At 40.6% G+C, this 16,122-nt stretch overlaps 1 protein-coding gene across 1 annotated transcript in view; it reads right to left on the bottom strand.

Annotated features, from left to right (window-relative positions):
• Positions 1 to 12,853, bottom strand: part of LOC111869690 (endoribonuclease ZC3H12A) — a 154,007-nt gene extending 141,154 nt beyond the window's left edge. Inside the window, exon 1 of the mRNA XM_023861385.2 lies at positions 12,194 to 12,853. Within this exon, the coding sequence (XP_023717153.1) occupies positions 12,194 to 12,415 (222 nt within the window). The 5' untranslated portion in view covers positions 12,416 to 12,853. The remainder of the gene's footprint in view (positions 1 to 12,193) is intronic.
• Positions 12,854 to 16,122: the final 3,269 nt, after the last annotated feature.

The raw sequence follows: 16,122 nt of genomic DNA, 5'->3' as shown, positions 1-16,122 counted from the left end.
AACGTAGACGCACAGTACCAAACTCCTCAAAATTCTGTTTTAGAGATGAGATATGCCAAAGGTCGGAAAGACAGGCATAACCTCCACAGAATGAGTTCATTTTATGCATACAAAAAAGGCGGAAGTAACCAGGCTTGACGCATTACCACGTATCATCCCGAACTTGACATTTCAACTTTTTCTGATCTCAATAAACTCAGTACCCAAATGTTTTGTTTGTATAATGATTGAAGATGTTTACAGATTTGGCGACATCCGCAAAATTATATTTAACCTCACTGTTGCCGTAATCAATTATAGTTTGTTTCGTTCCAGCTGTAAGCCTTTCTTGCACTCAAGTACACTCAATTCAGACACACTGTAAAGTTCTTACAGTGTAGACCGTATTTGTAAGATTTGAGGAGTTCACGGCGGTGACTATGATGAAAACAGTGTTCTGGGATTTGGCGCCGTGTAGAAATAGTGTTAACCGACGTTTCGGAGGAACGTATCACTTCCATCTTCAGGGTAGAAGAAAAAAATAAGAAAATCCGCGAGCGAGGAACCAGCGTGAGCAAGTGCTAACTATCACCTCCTCACTCTGGTTCCTCGCTAGCGGATTTTCTTATTTTTTCTTCTACCCTGAAGATGGAGGCGATATGTTCCTCCGAAACGTCGGTTAACACAATATCTACACGGCGCCACATCCCAGAAGACTGATTTCTTCATAGTCTGTATTTGTTCTGTTATTTCGAAACTTGACTTTACGCTTCTACCATCTCCTGGAAATAATCTGAACCATCTTCGTTTCAGTTCATATTTTGGCCACAGCGTGTTATAAAAAAGTGTGCAGATGTATCCAATATCTGTTTTCATCAACCTGTTGCATCATAATAGTTTTGAAGTACTGGCGAAGCCTTTTATGCAAACATATTTCAGAACACGTTAAGATCTCAGTGTCCAAATACTTCCTCATGTTGGGAATGTAAAGCAATAATTCAGCATAATTCAGGGTGCATAATGGCGACTTCATTGCCTTTTGATATGTTCACATGCGACGTAACATCGTAAGTTCATACTGTGATCTTACAGGTAACAGTACGTTCGTTCAAACTGTACCCACATACCAAGCTACACGACGTCATGAGCCACCAGACCACAAAACGGATCTTCAGTTCTGTAAGAATTTCAAATCTCATGGGACGATAAGCCGATTATCTTGGTCAGACTATACAAACAGGGCCCCTTGTCTTCTCACACATCTCAAGAACCTAAGTACAAAACACAAAAAATGCATTTTTTATTCAGGGGTTATATGATGTGTAACAGTGTAGCAGATGCAAAGAAGAAACTTAATGCGGCTACGGCATATCCTGTGAAACTTGACCTCTACGCCTATTCTAGCAGAAATCACCAACTTCAAGGAAACGAAGGCCGTTTAATGTGTTTTCGAGCGATGTCACCAAATGTAGACTACCCTGCACCCATATGCACTAAACATGTCTCCGGCCAGCGGTCTGTTACTTCTACCTGTAAAGGCGACGTCCTCACACTAGCGCACTATTTAGAGCCCATTTCCTTTCATGATCTTAATTTATACATAACTTCGTGATCCATTCCTGCGGGTACTTCCCAGGAGTCGGAGCGTGAAGCTGACCACTCCCCTCCAACTAGCGCCGAGGTCAAGAAAATGTGGATCTATGCACACACTCCCCCATACGCCTTCATGGAGTAGTGCTTAATTAGTTAAGCACAGGGACAACTTTGTTTTCTTCCTTGGCACTACAGCCCCAGTGGGCCTAGGCCTACCTCCATGAACGTCTCTGTTCACTTCGGTTTTTCTAGATCTTACACATTCGGTAGGACTCCTTGGGCGGGTGATCAGCTCGTCGCAAGGTCTCTAACAGGGACTTTACCTTTACATTACTTCCCAGGAGTACTATGGGTGCAGCGAGAACACTTTTCAACTTACGTTTAGGCCATTTAAGACTATTTTCACTCATTCCTGTAAAGTATGCAGGATAGAGGAATAATTTTGATTTCTGGTATTGATATATGGTATACCTCCTTCTTTCTAATCTTATTTTTTTTTTTTCTAAGAATATGGGGCGGCAAATGTTTGGCTTCCTCCCTAACTTCACGGTAAAAAAGACGTTGGAATTTACTTCTTAAATAAGGAATGCAGAAAATACGCCTTTTTCTTGAAGGGTTGGGTACGGCTGCATTGGTGTGTAATCCAGAACACAAAATGGCATCTGTCCACAATTCTGAAACTTCTTGCACCAAGTCTGTCAATAAGTCAATAACTTGGTGCAAGAAGTTTCAGAATTGTGGACAGATGCCGAATCACTCATCAAGTAAGTGATCACAACAGCCAACTGCATGTATGGATATATACTATATATACACACATACATGCAGCATATGCTAGCCGATGGAGCAATCTACTTCTGAATTGGGCATACGTGGACACGTGGAGAGACGCGGACACTGAATTGGGCAGCGTGTCCTTATGTAATGTCACTGAAGTGTTACAAAGAAACACCTGCGATCGGTGACCATTGTTTACTTAATGTATTTTTATTGCTAGTGGGGTGGGACTAAGTCCCTTGTACTGCGGCCACTTCTGGCTTATTATACCAGCCCCAGATGATAGGTGAGGGTGATTGTGGAGTAATTGGTGGAATGAAGATTGGCAGGGGAAACCGAAATACTCGTAGAAAACCTGCCCCAGCGCCACTTTGTCCACCACAAATTCTACTTGACCAGACCAGGGATCGAACCCGGGCCGCCGCGGTGGGAATCAATGTAACTGGCGTTCCAACTGAGCTAACGCTCAACATACATATTCGAGTGGTAGAGGTTCGTATCTCGGCAGAGATGTCTATTCTCAACACAGCTGTTCATGGTTTGTCCTTCATCCTGAATGCTGCGATACTTCCGTGAAGAAGGCTATGACCGATTTCTCTGTTATTCATCCGAATAAGTTGTGCGTAATTACACCTACATCTCAACCTAAAAACTGACATTCCGATAGGTTCAAAATAAAGTTAAAGGTTGAAAGTTCACTATTTATACTATTAATGGATCTCACAGGGTTTCCTTCTAAATCAGTACTCAAAATGAAGTGTCGTCCAGCGGCCTCCGTAGTCTACAGGTAACGTTCCCACCTCATGACTCGTAGTACGCGGGTTCAAATACCCGGCGGAGGTCGTCGAATTTTTAAGGGCGGAAAAATTCAGGGAACAAGTCCTCCGGGAGGGACTTTAAGCCGTGGGTCCCGTGTCGTAGCTTTACGGCACGTAAAAGAACCTCATATCTCCAAAGGAGGTCACTGAGCCAAATTACGGACGTTTCCCGCCCAACAGCAGTCTCTAATACCTCTGGTAGATGGGGGAAGCATTATATAGATACCTCTCAGCTAGTAGAGCCGGTCTCGGTGGCTGGGTGGAACTGATGGTAAGCACCAGTACCGGTAGGATATATAGACTGGTAGAAATCATAGAGGGAAGCACAATGGACCAATACAGGTCTAAGTGCATGGGGAAATCCACCCTCTCCAATAACTAACTAACTAACTAACTAACTAACTAACTAACTAACTAAGTGTCGTCCGCGAGAGCGGGATAATGTAGAAAAGGACATCAGAAAGCTGGGTGAATCGGTTTACGTCACCAGCCCTGTTTTCTCATTTCACTACCACAAACATGAATCAAGTCTCCATTCAACCTGTTACATTACACTAGATCTGTCACACCAAATACTTTTTTCAGATTATGAACGTCCTTTCTTCCCATGTAATCTTCCGAAGAGTCCTACATTCTTGGGCACCGCGTCCGATTCAAAGTTGGGCCCAGAGGGCCAGTTCTGATAACAAAAATAATGAAGCATGGTGACTTGCCAGGTGATCAAATAAATGCATGTAAAATGTTGACACATATCTAATAAATCATCCGAAAATGTGAAGATAAACCAAAATTATATTAATGACAAAATTACAAGGCTAAATTCGGAAAATTTTGCCAGTATTCGAATCAGAATGCATCTCTTTCCCCCTTTCCTGCGATTAAAGTTTCATATATATCTTGGGGCACCCAGAATTATATAAAACACTGAGTACGGGTAGGCAAACGTCTGTCCAAGGAACTACTATACAGTACTTTCATTTCAGGGTAAGCCCGACTCTCTACTCATACAGCAGAATCCCACGACATAGGCCCTACCTGAAACACCTCACGTAATCATACAGTGGTGCATTTTGTTATCACTGCCTCCGATCACATAACTGTTAATAAAGAATATAACCTGCCTAGACTCTGTAACATTAACATGGCCTAAAGTGCTACACTTAGAATGTTCACTTGACTCATCTCAGACAGCGACATTACGAAACAAAAACAAGCAAATCGTAAATTGTTATGTGATAAACCGTGTGAACTACATGAAAAACAAGTGCGAAACAAGTACACCTGATGTTAGATCGCAAAGTGTGAACGCAAAGTAAATAGTCGAAACAAAGAGGAAATGAAACGCAGAGGCCAAAAAAAGGTGCCTTTCCTTTTTTCATTATTCACTAATATCTACCTTCCTTCATTTCTTACTTGCTTCTCCTTGCTATTCTAACGCTCTTACCTACTACCTTATTATTTGCTTACGTAAACCCCTTCCTTACTTTCGGCCTTCTTTTATACTTACTGTTTACGTACTCTTATTTGTCTCTTTCTCTCTCTGCCATTCTTTAATTCATTCATTATCTTGTTCCTTCGTGTTTTCTCTCTATAAGCTGGAAAAGTTGTTCCTGTGCTTAGCTAATTACGCACTACGCCATGAAGACGTACGAGGCACTGGATGTATACATCCATGTATTTTTTACCTCGGCACTAGTCGGAAGTGAGTGGTCAGCTTAACGCCCCGGCGGCTTTATCAACGGGGAAGAACCCGTACCCGTTGGATAGGAGGCTGGGTGGGCCCCAGAACCGGTCTGGACGACGTGGAAAGTAGAAAAATCTTAACCCTACCAGGACTCAAACTCCGACTTCTCGGCCGTCTAGCCCGCAACCAGTCGCAGTGTTTTTCTTCTGACATTCATAAATTTGTTCTTTCATAATTTTCCAGGCTCGAATTTTAGTCCAGCATGGACAAATAAATTCTAGAACAGTGCTGTAAATACAAACAATAACTGGGCACCAGCACAAAAGCTGTGTTTCAAATGTTGGATGGATACTGTCACTGAAACTGTAGATAACAGCCAGATCTCTCTCACACGCGAGCTTGGTAGCAGAACTTCAAGATTCTAATGGTACCGCATTCCTAAGATCGGAAACAAATGCAACAGCAGAATCTAAACACTTCCAAATTCAAGCACTGCGATATAATTCCACAAATGTCCCATGATTAAATGGCGGTATTCGAAGTGCAGTCCGGACAATACTATATATTACGAGCGCTGCGTCGTGTGTTTCAGAACTTAAGGTTATTGATAGACAACGTACATTTTATAAAATTCAAAATTTCTCCATAAAGTCAACCTCTTCCTCCCTCACGATGAAACATTCCCTTAATAGTGGAGCGGCACATTCAGAACTCAAATCATATCAGCTTACCAGATTCCATCGTTTTCCATTTACTTCCGTGTAAGCGGCCTCCGTAGTCTAGAGGTAATGTTCCCACCTCATGACTCGTAGTACGCGGGTTCAAACCCGGTGGAGGTCGTGGAATTTTTAAGGGCGGAGAAATTCAGGGAACAAGTCCTCCGGGAGGGACTTTAAGCCGTGGGTCCCGTGTCGTAGCTTTACGGCACGTAAAAGAACCTCATATCTCCAAAGGAGGTCACTGAGCCAAATTCAAGGACGTTTCCCACCCAACAGCAGTCTCTAACGCCTCTGATAGATGGGGGAAGCATTATAGATACCGCTAAGCCAGTAGAGGCCGAACTCGCTGGCTTGGTCGGGACTGATGGTAAGCACCAGTATCGGTAGGGTATAGAGACTGGTAGAATATCATAGAGGGAAGCACAATGGACCAATACTGGTCTAAGTGCATTGGAAAACCCACCCCCTCCAAAAACTAACTAACTACTTCCGTGCACAGCATATATCTCCGAAACGCTAATTCCTTTCTACCAAATTATGCCCTCTTACATAATAGTAACCATCTCCGATTCCAGATTCTAAGCGAGAACCTCCACAAATATAAAGAGAGGAGGTAACTATCGAATTTTTCATCCATGAACCAACGAATTAATGCACGAAGGAAAACCGCAACAAAACAATAACACAACACATACCAGGACCTAAGTGACAACTTAGTATACTAATTTCATCAGCTTCTAAGTGACTAAATAGGCCGCGCCCTAGCTCAAGCGGTTAGTCGCTGGTTTCCTATCGGGGCGGCCCGGGTTCGATCCCGGGTCTGGTCAAGTGGGATTTGTGGTGGACAAAGTGGCGCTGGGGCAGGTTCTCTCCGAGTACTTCGGTTTCCCCTGCCAATCTTCCTTCCACTAATTCCTCCACAATCACCCTCACCTATCATCTGGGGCTGGAACAATAGGCCAGAAGTGGCCGCAGTACAAGGGACTTAGTCCCACCCCACTAGCAATAAAAAAAACTACTAAAACTTACATTTTAACTCTCAACTTCAATTAATGTATTAACCTCAACAAAAGACAGTGAAATACAAATATTAACAGCGTAAACCCTACACGTGACAATATCAAGAAAATGCCTGGTGATGGTCAGTGTTGACATGTGATACTAACCGTGCTAATGAGGCAATGTAAGTGGCAGTATGAATAAGAAACACATAGCCTCTGAACGTCAATAAAGGGTTGCTTCACAAAAAAGGGCCCAAATAATAATACTAATTAATCATATAACAACAAAATTCTAAAGTGTAAAATTATTCAACTCGACGTTTCGTACGGTAACGCATGCTGAATTCATCAATTACCAAAGACTGAACCACACATACACAATAAATAAACATAAAAATCAAAAACGGTCTTTAAAGTTATATACCGTATTTACGCATGCATAGGCCGTACATTTTGTGCCAAAAATTCAAGAGGAAAACTGGGGTGCGGCATATATTCGAAATATTCGAAATCATACTTCATTTAAAAAAATTATATTCATAATTAGTAATACTCCTGAAATAATATTCCAAGAAAATTATTTTTTCTATAATTTCTGTCTGAAGATTGTGCTGCGGCCTATACACGCACGCGGCCTATACATGCGTAAATACGGTATTTCAAGTCAACATTCTTTAGCTCTCGCAAGGTCCAAGGAATATCGGTACTTAGAATAGACCGCGAGTGCTAACAACACTAATTTCAACAATTCATGCACAGAAACTCCAAAAAGGAAGCGGTTAATAAAATGCCTTAAATTTCATAACTGAGTAGAACCATCTTCCAAAACGTGGTGAATAACAAATATAGCTCAGGGCCGAGCCATAGCCCAGGCGGTGAGTCGCCTGCTTCCCACGTCGGAGGCTCGGCTTCGATCCCAGTGGGATTTATGGTGGAAGAAGCGCGGCTGATTTTCAACGAGTACTGCAGTTTCCGTTGCCAATTTTCATTCCACAAACTACTCCACGCTCACAATCATCTGGAGCTGGTACAATAGGCCTACTTGTTGCAGATGTACCAAGTGACCTCAGCTCACCCCATCCCACAAATAAGAAAAATTCATATACATCAGACAACGGATATTATCCAGTATGACTGTTATTAGCCTACCTTCCTTATTTAAAACAAAACAAACTCCGTGGCCTGTAGTCCGCAAGCGAGCGACCGCCGTTTGTCGGCGAAATTAGTGGCAACTTTAGCGGATAGAGGGTGTCGCGTGGTCAGCGCAACAGATCCCCACGGCCGTTAATTTAGGTTTTCTAGACCGGAACTTTACTTATTTAAAATAAAAATAAAAGGAGGCTTATGAGATCATCCTGCTGCCTGTGTCCCCCCCTTAATTTTTGTTAGGAGGCTTATGAGATCATCTTACTGTGTATCTGAGTACGCCCCCCCCCATATTTTTTTCATTTTCTATGCTGTCCGTGTCGTACCAACGGAAAGTAGGAGATTAGTTCTTCCAAATACTTATTGTATAATTACTACAGTTTCGATCTAACTGGTGAGCCTAACGGGCCTTTTGAACTTACGAATACAATATGTATTAACGCGTTCTGAGAGTACTTTTGTGTACCTGTAAGGCAGCCTACCATGAATGAAACGCGCTTGAACGAAAGGTGTGGCTGCTCCATCAAAGATCCACTGACCTACGTTTGTAATGGATATGCAAATAGTTCACTTGGTTTATGGGTCTGTTGAAAGTTGACGTTCAACCGGATCAAGAGCTAAAGGTGCGGAGGTAGCTTACCGAATTACCCAGTTCGATCAGGGAGACAAGGACGGTTTCATTCCAAGGTTTCTTTAACGACGTGCATTAACCTCAAGACATGGTTCCTTAAGTTGAAGAGATCCGGTTCTCAAACGTGGGGCCGCGGAATGTAGACAAAATTAAACTACGCATACAAAAATTTAAAACATGACGTTCTGGAGTAAAGTTAAACTGTTTACACTGATTTATTTTCCTAATAAACGGGGACACTAATAGTTCCATTAGTCGGAAAGCATCACAACTCAGTATCTTAAATGGAGGAGGAGGTGGAAGACAACTAACAATGTGAAAACCTGAGGAACCTTTCTCAAGAAACAATGTGAATAAAATAAAATGTATCCTTTTTTCCCGCTATCACGGAAAAGGTCCTCTGGTCTGTTCTGATTCAGAGTTTATTCTGAAACATTCCATCCCTTAGGCATTCAGTAGACTTCTAGGATTGGAAGGGGTATAGGGGTTCAGTTCTTCATATGAACTTGACCTACATAGGATAATACAGCATGGAAAATGTGGACATAATTCATACCCGAGCGGGCTACAAATTTATCTATTTCCTTATGAAGACCACAATCCACTGGCCCAATTTGCCCATTATCAGCATAGTGGTACACTTCTACCTGTTGAAGGCTTAAGAGGATGTGACCTTTGTTAATGTTAGGTGCCTAGTGAGACATTAGACAGGGAAACAGGTATAAGAATCCCAGAATCCAATCTACTGACTCCCTAATATGAGGCAAATTATCTCTGTACAGATGTATGCTCCCTACAATATTCCAATACCCTAACAAGCCAGAGAAACATAACCCTGAATACAAATTTCCTGAAGGAATCTTAGGGTTTGTTACTTCGTTGAGTTATTAGGCAAACATAGCAGTCATCAGCCATATGTGATCTGGAAGGTTTGTGACAAAGATCTGGCATCATATGGTTCCTGCTCAATATTTCGATATATAGAGATACAACTTCTGCAGGCTCAAACTTTAAGACTGAGACAAACACAGACACCAAAATGTTGTATATTTATATAGAGAAACTGGACAATGTCCAAAGAGAATTATCCTATAACAATTTGCTTCAGATTTGATTGAAGCATACAACAATGTACTTGTTGTTGTTTATTGGAGAGGGTGGGTTTCCCCATGCACTTAGACCAGATATTGGTCCATTGTGTGTCCCCCTATGATATTCTACCAGTCTCTATACCCTACCGGTACTGGTGCGTGCCATCAGTCCCGACTCAGCCAGCGAGTTCGGTCTCTACTGGTTCAACGGTATCTCGATGCTTCCCCCCTCTACCAGAGGCGTTAGAGACTACTGTTGGGCGGGAAATGTCCTGAATTTGGCTCAGAGGTTCCCTTGGGACATGAGGTTCTTTTACGTGCTGTAAAGCTACGACACAGGACCCACGGCTTAAAGTCACTCCCAGAGGACTTGTTCCCTGAATTTTTCCGCCCTTAAAAATTCCAAGACCTCCGCCGGGTTTGAACCCGCGTACCTTGAGCCACTAACAATGTACTTACTAAACATGCTAATGCAAGAACAGTGTAATTGCTGGTTTTACTTAGAGCTGTAGAGAATATAGAAGTATGGATCATTCTATACTAGCTAAATAAGATGCCAGAGTTTGAGTTCAAACTCATTTTTAAATACAAAGATTTCAGTACATAATTTATATGCCAGAAGTATTTTTAGCCTGTTTTCCTTATTCTGAAAAAATAAAAGGAGGCTTATGAGATCATCTTGTTGTCTATGTGTTGGCCAGACAGGTAAACTGCTGCTGGTTTTCACCAGCATGGTCCCTCTTGGTTCGGAACCCCAAGAGACTCATGACCATATTTCACTGTCTCATGACTCTGGGAGTCATGCCACTCACCTGTCTGTCTATGTTGCTGTTTATATAACTTAAGGGTGTACCACAGAGAAAACACTGCCTCCAACAGCTGGATGCATCATTCTCTATGCAGTCCATGTCGTATCAAAGGAGAGCGGGCAATATCTTCCTCCTTGAACTTCCTGTTCAATTTGTTTTAACTTTTCTCTGCTGAAAATATGCCATCAGCATTGTGAAATTTCTGGAACTCAAGTGAATGTTTCCAAACACAAGTGGTCCCAGCTCAGTTCTGCACACCATTGCATGCTGTTCAACAGAACAATCAACAACCACTTTCTCTACAGCCGTAATTATCAAACACACTGGCACAGAAGTAACTCTGTGAACTAGCATCTGAGAATCCAACATTTTGATACCTGCTATTAAAACATAAATTTATCACTATATAAACTACTTCATCACGTACCACAATGATATAAAACTCTTGAAGAGACATACCTGTGGTCTTCCTATTTTCAGGATTTATTATCCTGTCTGGTACACAAAAGTAAAGGCTATAATATTCCAAAATTCAATTTAAGAGTAAAATAAATTCAGGAAAGCTTAATGTTATTAGGCTATTAATATCAATTACCGCACTTTCAAAAATACTAATGGTAAAAACAGGCCCCAAAAATTGTCTACATGTCTTAACAACACCATCTAAAAATCAGAAGACAATATGAAATTTGAAGAGGGCTGGAAACGTGTCAATTGAACTTTGTGGTTACAAAACATATTTTCTTATGGAAATTTAAAACTGTAACAAGTAAAGTCCAGTAATATTTATCAACATGTGATGCATGATAAAAAATTCAACAGGCTTATTTCTTGATAAGGACTGAAATATATACAAAGCATCTTCTCTCATGTGTCTGGAGTATAATAATTATAACCAGTGCTGGCATAAGCCTAAACATCTCCTCAGGCAATGAGATATTCTATTGCACCTGCATATCTCAAAAAAAAAAAAAAAAAAAAAATGTCAACTCTGCAAACTTCATCACAATCACTGAAATTCCCAGCGCTGTGACAAAAACTGTCAATAATATAATACATCTCTAAACAGGAGCAAAGGAAGCATCAGTAACATGGTGTCGTATAGCCACAGTGGATGCTGCACTGCTGCCAACTTGAGATTACAGAACTAGATAACAATTACAGTGCTGGCAGTTCACGGTTATATTTATTTACACTGCTGCATACCATGTTTAGCTGACTGCCATCTAAGGATCACAATATGAACAACAGGGCTTAATATTCAAACAAAAAATGAGCAGCTCTAAGTGGCTGTTTGGTTCACCTGTACTGTCAGCTGATTCCTATAAGGCACATATGGACTGGCAGTTATCACTTTAAAACAGTAGATACCTTTAGGCAGGGGAAGGGAGGGGGGAACTGGCTGGCACCAGTTCAGATAAACCAGTACCTAATACGCCAGAATGATGAAAAACGTGCCCCTGAAGCAAGCGCAGCCCAGTTGCATGCTATAAAGTATGCACAGGGCACAAAGAAGCAATTATAGGCCCATTCTCCATTCTGGAAATTATGGTAATAAAACTGGCAATTGACAATACTGAGCGCACACACTCTGGAGATGTCAATCAAAATATCTATACTTTCCTCTACACTGGTGACACAGTTTGAATATGAAGGCTACCACTTTTGTTAACAGCTAAATATGTGATCTACATAATTAAGTATAAAAGTGGAATTTTATTTGTATAAATCTTCAAATGCAAATAAATAAAATCTCTAAAATATTCCTTTATCAATGTCATAAAAATCACAGAATTTGGTAATTGCGAATTAATTCGAATGTTCTGTACACTCCTCGACGAAATGAAAACAAAATGCCATGAAATGTAAGGCATTCAGAAATATATATCTTACGCATAATATTTGCATGCTACACTCAAAAGCACTGCATTAGACCACATCGTACCTGAACCTTGGACACAACATCTGAAGTTGCCAGCTCTTGTTCCCTCTGATCACATTCAACACTGAGAAACACAAACCCCAACTTTGACACATCCTGTCTCTGCCCCTTTTTTTCGGAGAGGCGAACGGCAAACAAACAGCGTATTTTTTCAGCGTTTTCAAACACAAGTCTGACATTCTTTCGTCTCACACGTATACATGGATGCTGGCCCAATTCATCCATGTCTGGAGGATGTCAACCTCCATCTCCACGACTACATGGCGCCAAACTTCTTCCTTTTACACTACAACTCCACCTGCATCTCAGGTGGCCATCTTGCACGCTTCGCTCTTACTGCCCTCTCTTCATAGTTGTAGTAAACAACCTTAGCTCTTTTGATTACTTCTAATTTCCGCGATTTTAAATCATGGTTTACTACGTCTACGGTTGCACTGCACGTGAATTGTTGCGGCAAACTGAACAAATACGTCCGAATTCGTGCGAAATAATCAGACCCCTACATCTTATGATAACGATACGAGACGGGTGCTGGCGATTCTTCATGTTAACGTACGACCAACCAGTTTCGTTTCTCACCAGATATACTGCTCCATTCTGTGACTGCTATCCCTTTTAGAATCTTTTTTTTTCTGTAGCTATGCAAGCTCTGACACTACAAACTTGTATTCGGTCGTCTAAAAAATGAATTAGATTTCACATGCACCCCCTTTTTGAGCACTACCCTCGTGACCCCATTTTTTCATCAATCCTGCCATCTCTTTTTCTTGAAGCATTTCACACTCCAATAATACAAACCTGTGGAACCTGTGAAAAGTTACTTCTACTACTTCACATTGTGCATAAATGTACTTTGACATTATAGAGTAACATCAGAAGAATGAATTATCATTATTAATAACCTGCAACTCATAATTATCTAAAACTACTCAAAAAGAAGTAAATTGCACTCACTCCTATTTGGTGAATCTTTCATCTAGAGACATGAACTCACACGGCACTTGACTGTCTTTAAAATCTTGGAATATCCCCTCACCAAATGCAATTAAATGTTTCATGAGACATTTATTGGACTTTTCTGACAGGTCAGGTAAAAGTCACCAATATTCACCTTTCGATGACCACTCAATGAACAACACTCACCCAAACTACCTTTAATTGTTGCAGCATCAGTAATGTTAAAGAACTGTTTGCTACAAGGCAATAATCCTAATCAACAACCATGCTATTAACATAGCATAAAATGAGACCATGATCACGACTGATATAACACATGTGCAGAACCAGTCTGCAGCAACCATTAACATATGAGCAGGGCCCAGATTTTGATGACATGTCATCTTTTTTTCTTTATGTAGTAAACACTGCTTTTAAGTACTAAAGCCCCGATTATGAACCTCTGGTTATAAAAATGTGAATTTTATTGTGCATTTTTTTGTCATATTTTGTATGTTTTAAGTTTTAGGTCATTTTTACAAGTTTTATGTCATTTTTCGCCATTTTTTCACGTTTTTTAACAATTGACATTCATTGATCAAACTGAAGATATTTGATTCGTGAGGTAGAAATCTATGTTCTTCTAGTAAATTTTATTTTGTATCTCCAGCCTCTATCTCTAAATATAATAGACTAGTTTGTGAGAGGGCACATTATTTTTCTTTCTAAGCCAGAGATGCCGTTACTGTCCTGTGCCACTTTCTAAGCCACCGCTATGTCATAAACTCATAAAATTGATGCCTCAGAAATGCAGAGGGATAGGTTTAAAGAGATGTCCGGGTGTCATAAAATCAAGAAATTGGAAACTAATTTACACAGTCCGCATCTACCTTATTTTAAGAAAATGTAGAAATTAGTTTTTAGGTCATTTTTTAAATTTTTTTGGTCATTTTATAGATCATTTTTCAGATATTTTTAGGTCATCAAAATCCGGGTCTGCATATCAGTAGGTCATAACTACATATATAACTGGCAATACAAAATAAACATCTAAAAAAAATGCTTCATATTAACAGTATTTCTTTTCTTTATTGGTGCTTCAACCCCACGTGGGTCTTCACCTCCTCTATGTTTTGTAACAGTAAATTTTTCCAGGGTGGGGTCAGTAGCCCCATGCCCAATCCCCAACCTGATGAATCAGGAACTACACTTCATCTGGTTCCTACCCTTTAACCTGTCTGGCATGGGTGGCCCTACCAGATTACACTCCCACAAGCATAGTTCTCTGGGTCACACTTACCTGTTATACATGACAAGGCAGCAGTCCTCAAGGAGGATTTATAAGTATATTTGGAAAACACCACCATGCTAAATTTCTTTTCAACATAGCAAAGAAAACTAGACCAACATGAAATAAAAATTCAGAAAAATAACTCAGCCATGAAGTATCCAAAGAATTTAAGTACAACAGAACAAGTGAAGAAAACACCACACGCTGCTAGAGGGAACAATGCACAAGGGGCAAAATTACAGTTGCAGGCATAACACAACAAAAGGCTTACGTATAGAAAAGCAGGCTGCCGCAATAAAACATCTGAAGAAAAGGATACAGACCAAAACAAGTGGATGATGCCCCTTGTGAGATGTAACAAGAATTTTACAAAATTTAAAGAAAATTTTAATAATTTTATTTGATTTAAATTAAGTGAACTACAGCATGTGCTGTTTTAGGACACACGAATTGACTACAATTATGATGTTTTAAACCATGAAGCATGCAGTCACAGATGTGACGAATGGACAACATTAGTGCAGTGTAGCAGTTTTAGTATAGAAGACACTTGACGATGGCCATTTAGGGTCAAAACGTGTTGTGTTGAAAGTGAAAGTGTAAGAAAGAAGGAACAATTTGTTGCATTGTTGACAGACTGCATAGTACATAAACAGTTTTAGCTACAGTAACGCAACAGGATGCTTAAATACAGGATTATTACATATTAATCAGTCATACAGGATACTGGTACATTAATTATTCACTGTGAGGCCAACCACTTGCGACAAACAAAAACGAACTGTGGTTTTTATCCGCAAGCGAACTATGCCGACTGAGCGACCGCTGCTTGTCGGCAAAGTTAGTACCAACTTTAGCAGAGAGGGGGTGTCGCGTGGTCAGCGTAATGAATTCCCATGGCTGTTAATTTCGGTTTTCTAGACCGGAGCCACCATTTCCTTGAAACAGTTCCTCAATTATCCTCAAGAGTCTGAGGTAACCACTTGCTACATGCTCCTTAATTTACAAGAGACACAAGGTGTGTTGTATGAAACACAGACGACCAATGACCCTATACATCATTTATGGTACATAAAGACTGAGAGGCATACTATACCTGCATTCAGGTGCTTCAGCACTGTTATTATCTAATACTTATAGTTATGGTTTCCTTGAGGTGAGGAAAGTTGCAGCTCTCTGACAAGAGGATTCTGTTAACACCAAGTGAGAGGGCAATGTGATGGCTAGCACAGTGAACCTACAGCTTAACATGGGCTCCAAATCACTGCTGGTGCTTGCACAAATACAGAAACAACCCACTCTGGATGTGGGCAGTCTTGAATCAGAGACTTTCAGTAAAGATTTAGTCTGGGATTCAACCTGGGACCCTCAAAACAAGAGCACTGAATATTAGCCTGAGATCCAGTCATCCCCTCTGTTACACTGGTGCAATCAAGAAGAAAATTACGTGAGATGTCTGAAGAAAATTTCTGATAACAAAAACCAGTGCCAGAACACAGTAGGAGCTTTAATACAGAACGAAAGTTTCAATGCAGTTTATGTTGCACTTCCTCAAAGCAGATATAAAACAGGAACTGCATGAAACACTGAATTTCTTTTCTTTTTTGTGTATTGAAGGCTACATCTCCACATTGTAAGAGACTTAGAGATCTGCTTCTTTTCTGTTGACTTTAAAATCTGACAGTTGCATATTGCATACAGCTTG

The sequence above is a fragment of the Cryptotermes secundus genome, unplaced genomic scaffold (genome assembly GCF_002891405.2).
Source record: "Cryptotermes secundus unplaced genomic scaffold, Csec_1.0 scaffold1072, whole genome shotgun sequence".
Lineage (NCBI taxonomy): Eukaryota > Metazoa > Arthropoda > Insecta > Blattodea > Kalotermitidae > Cryptotermes > Cryptotermes secundus.
The sequence above is the reverse complement of the archived record's forward strand: the minus strand, read 5'-3'. Positions and strand labels throughout refer to the sequence as shown.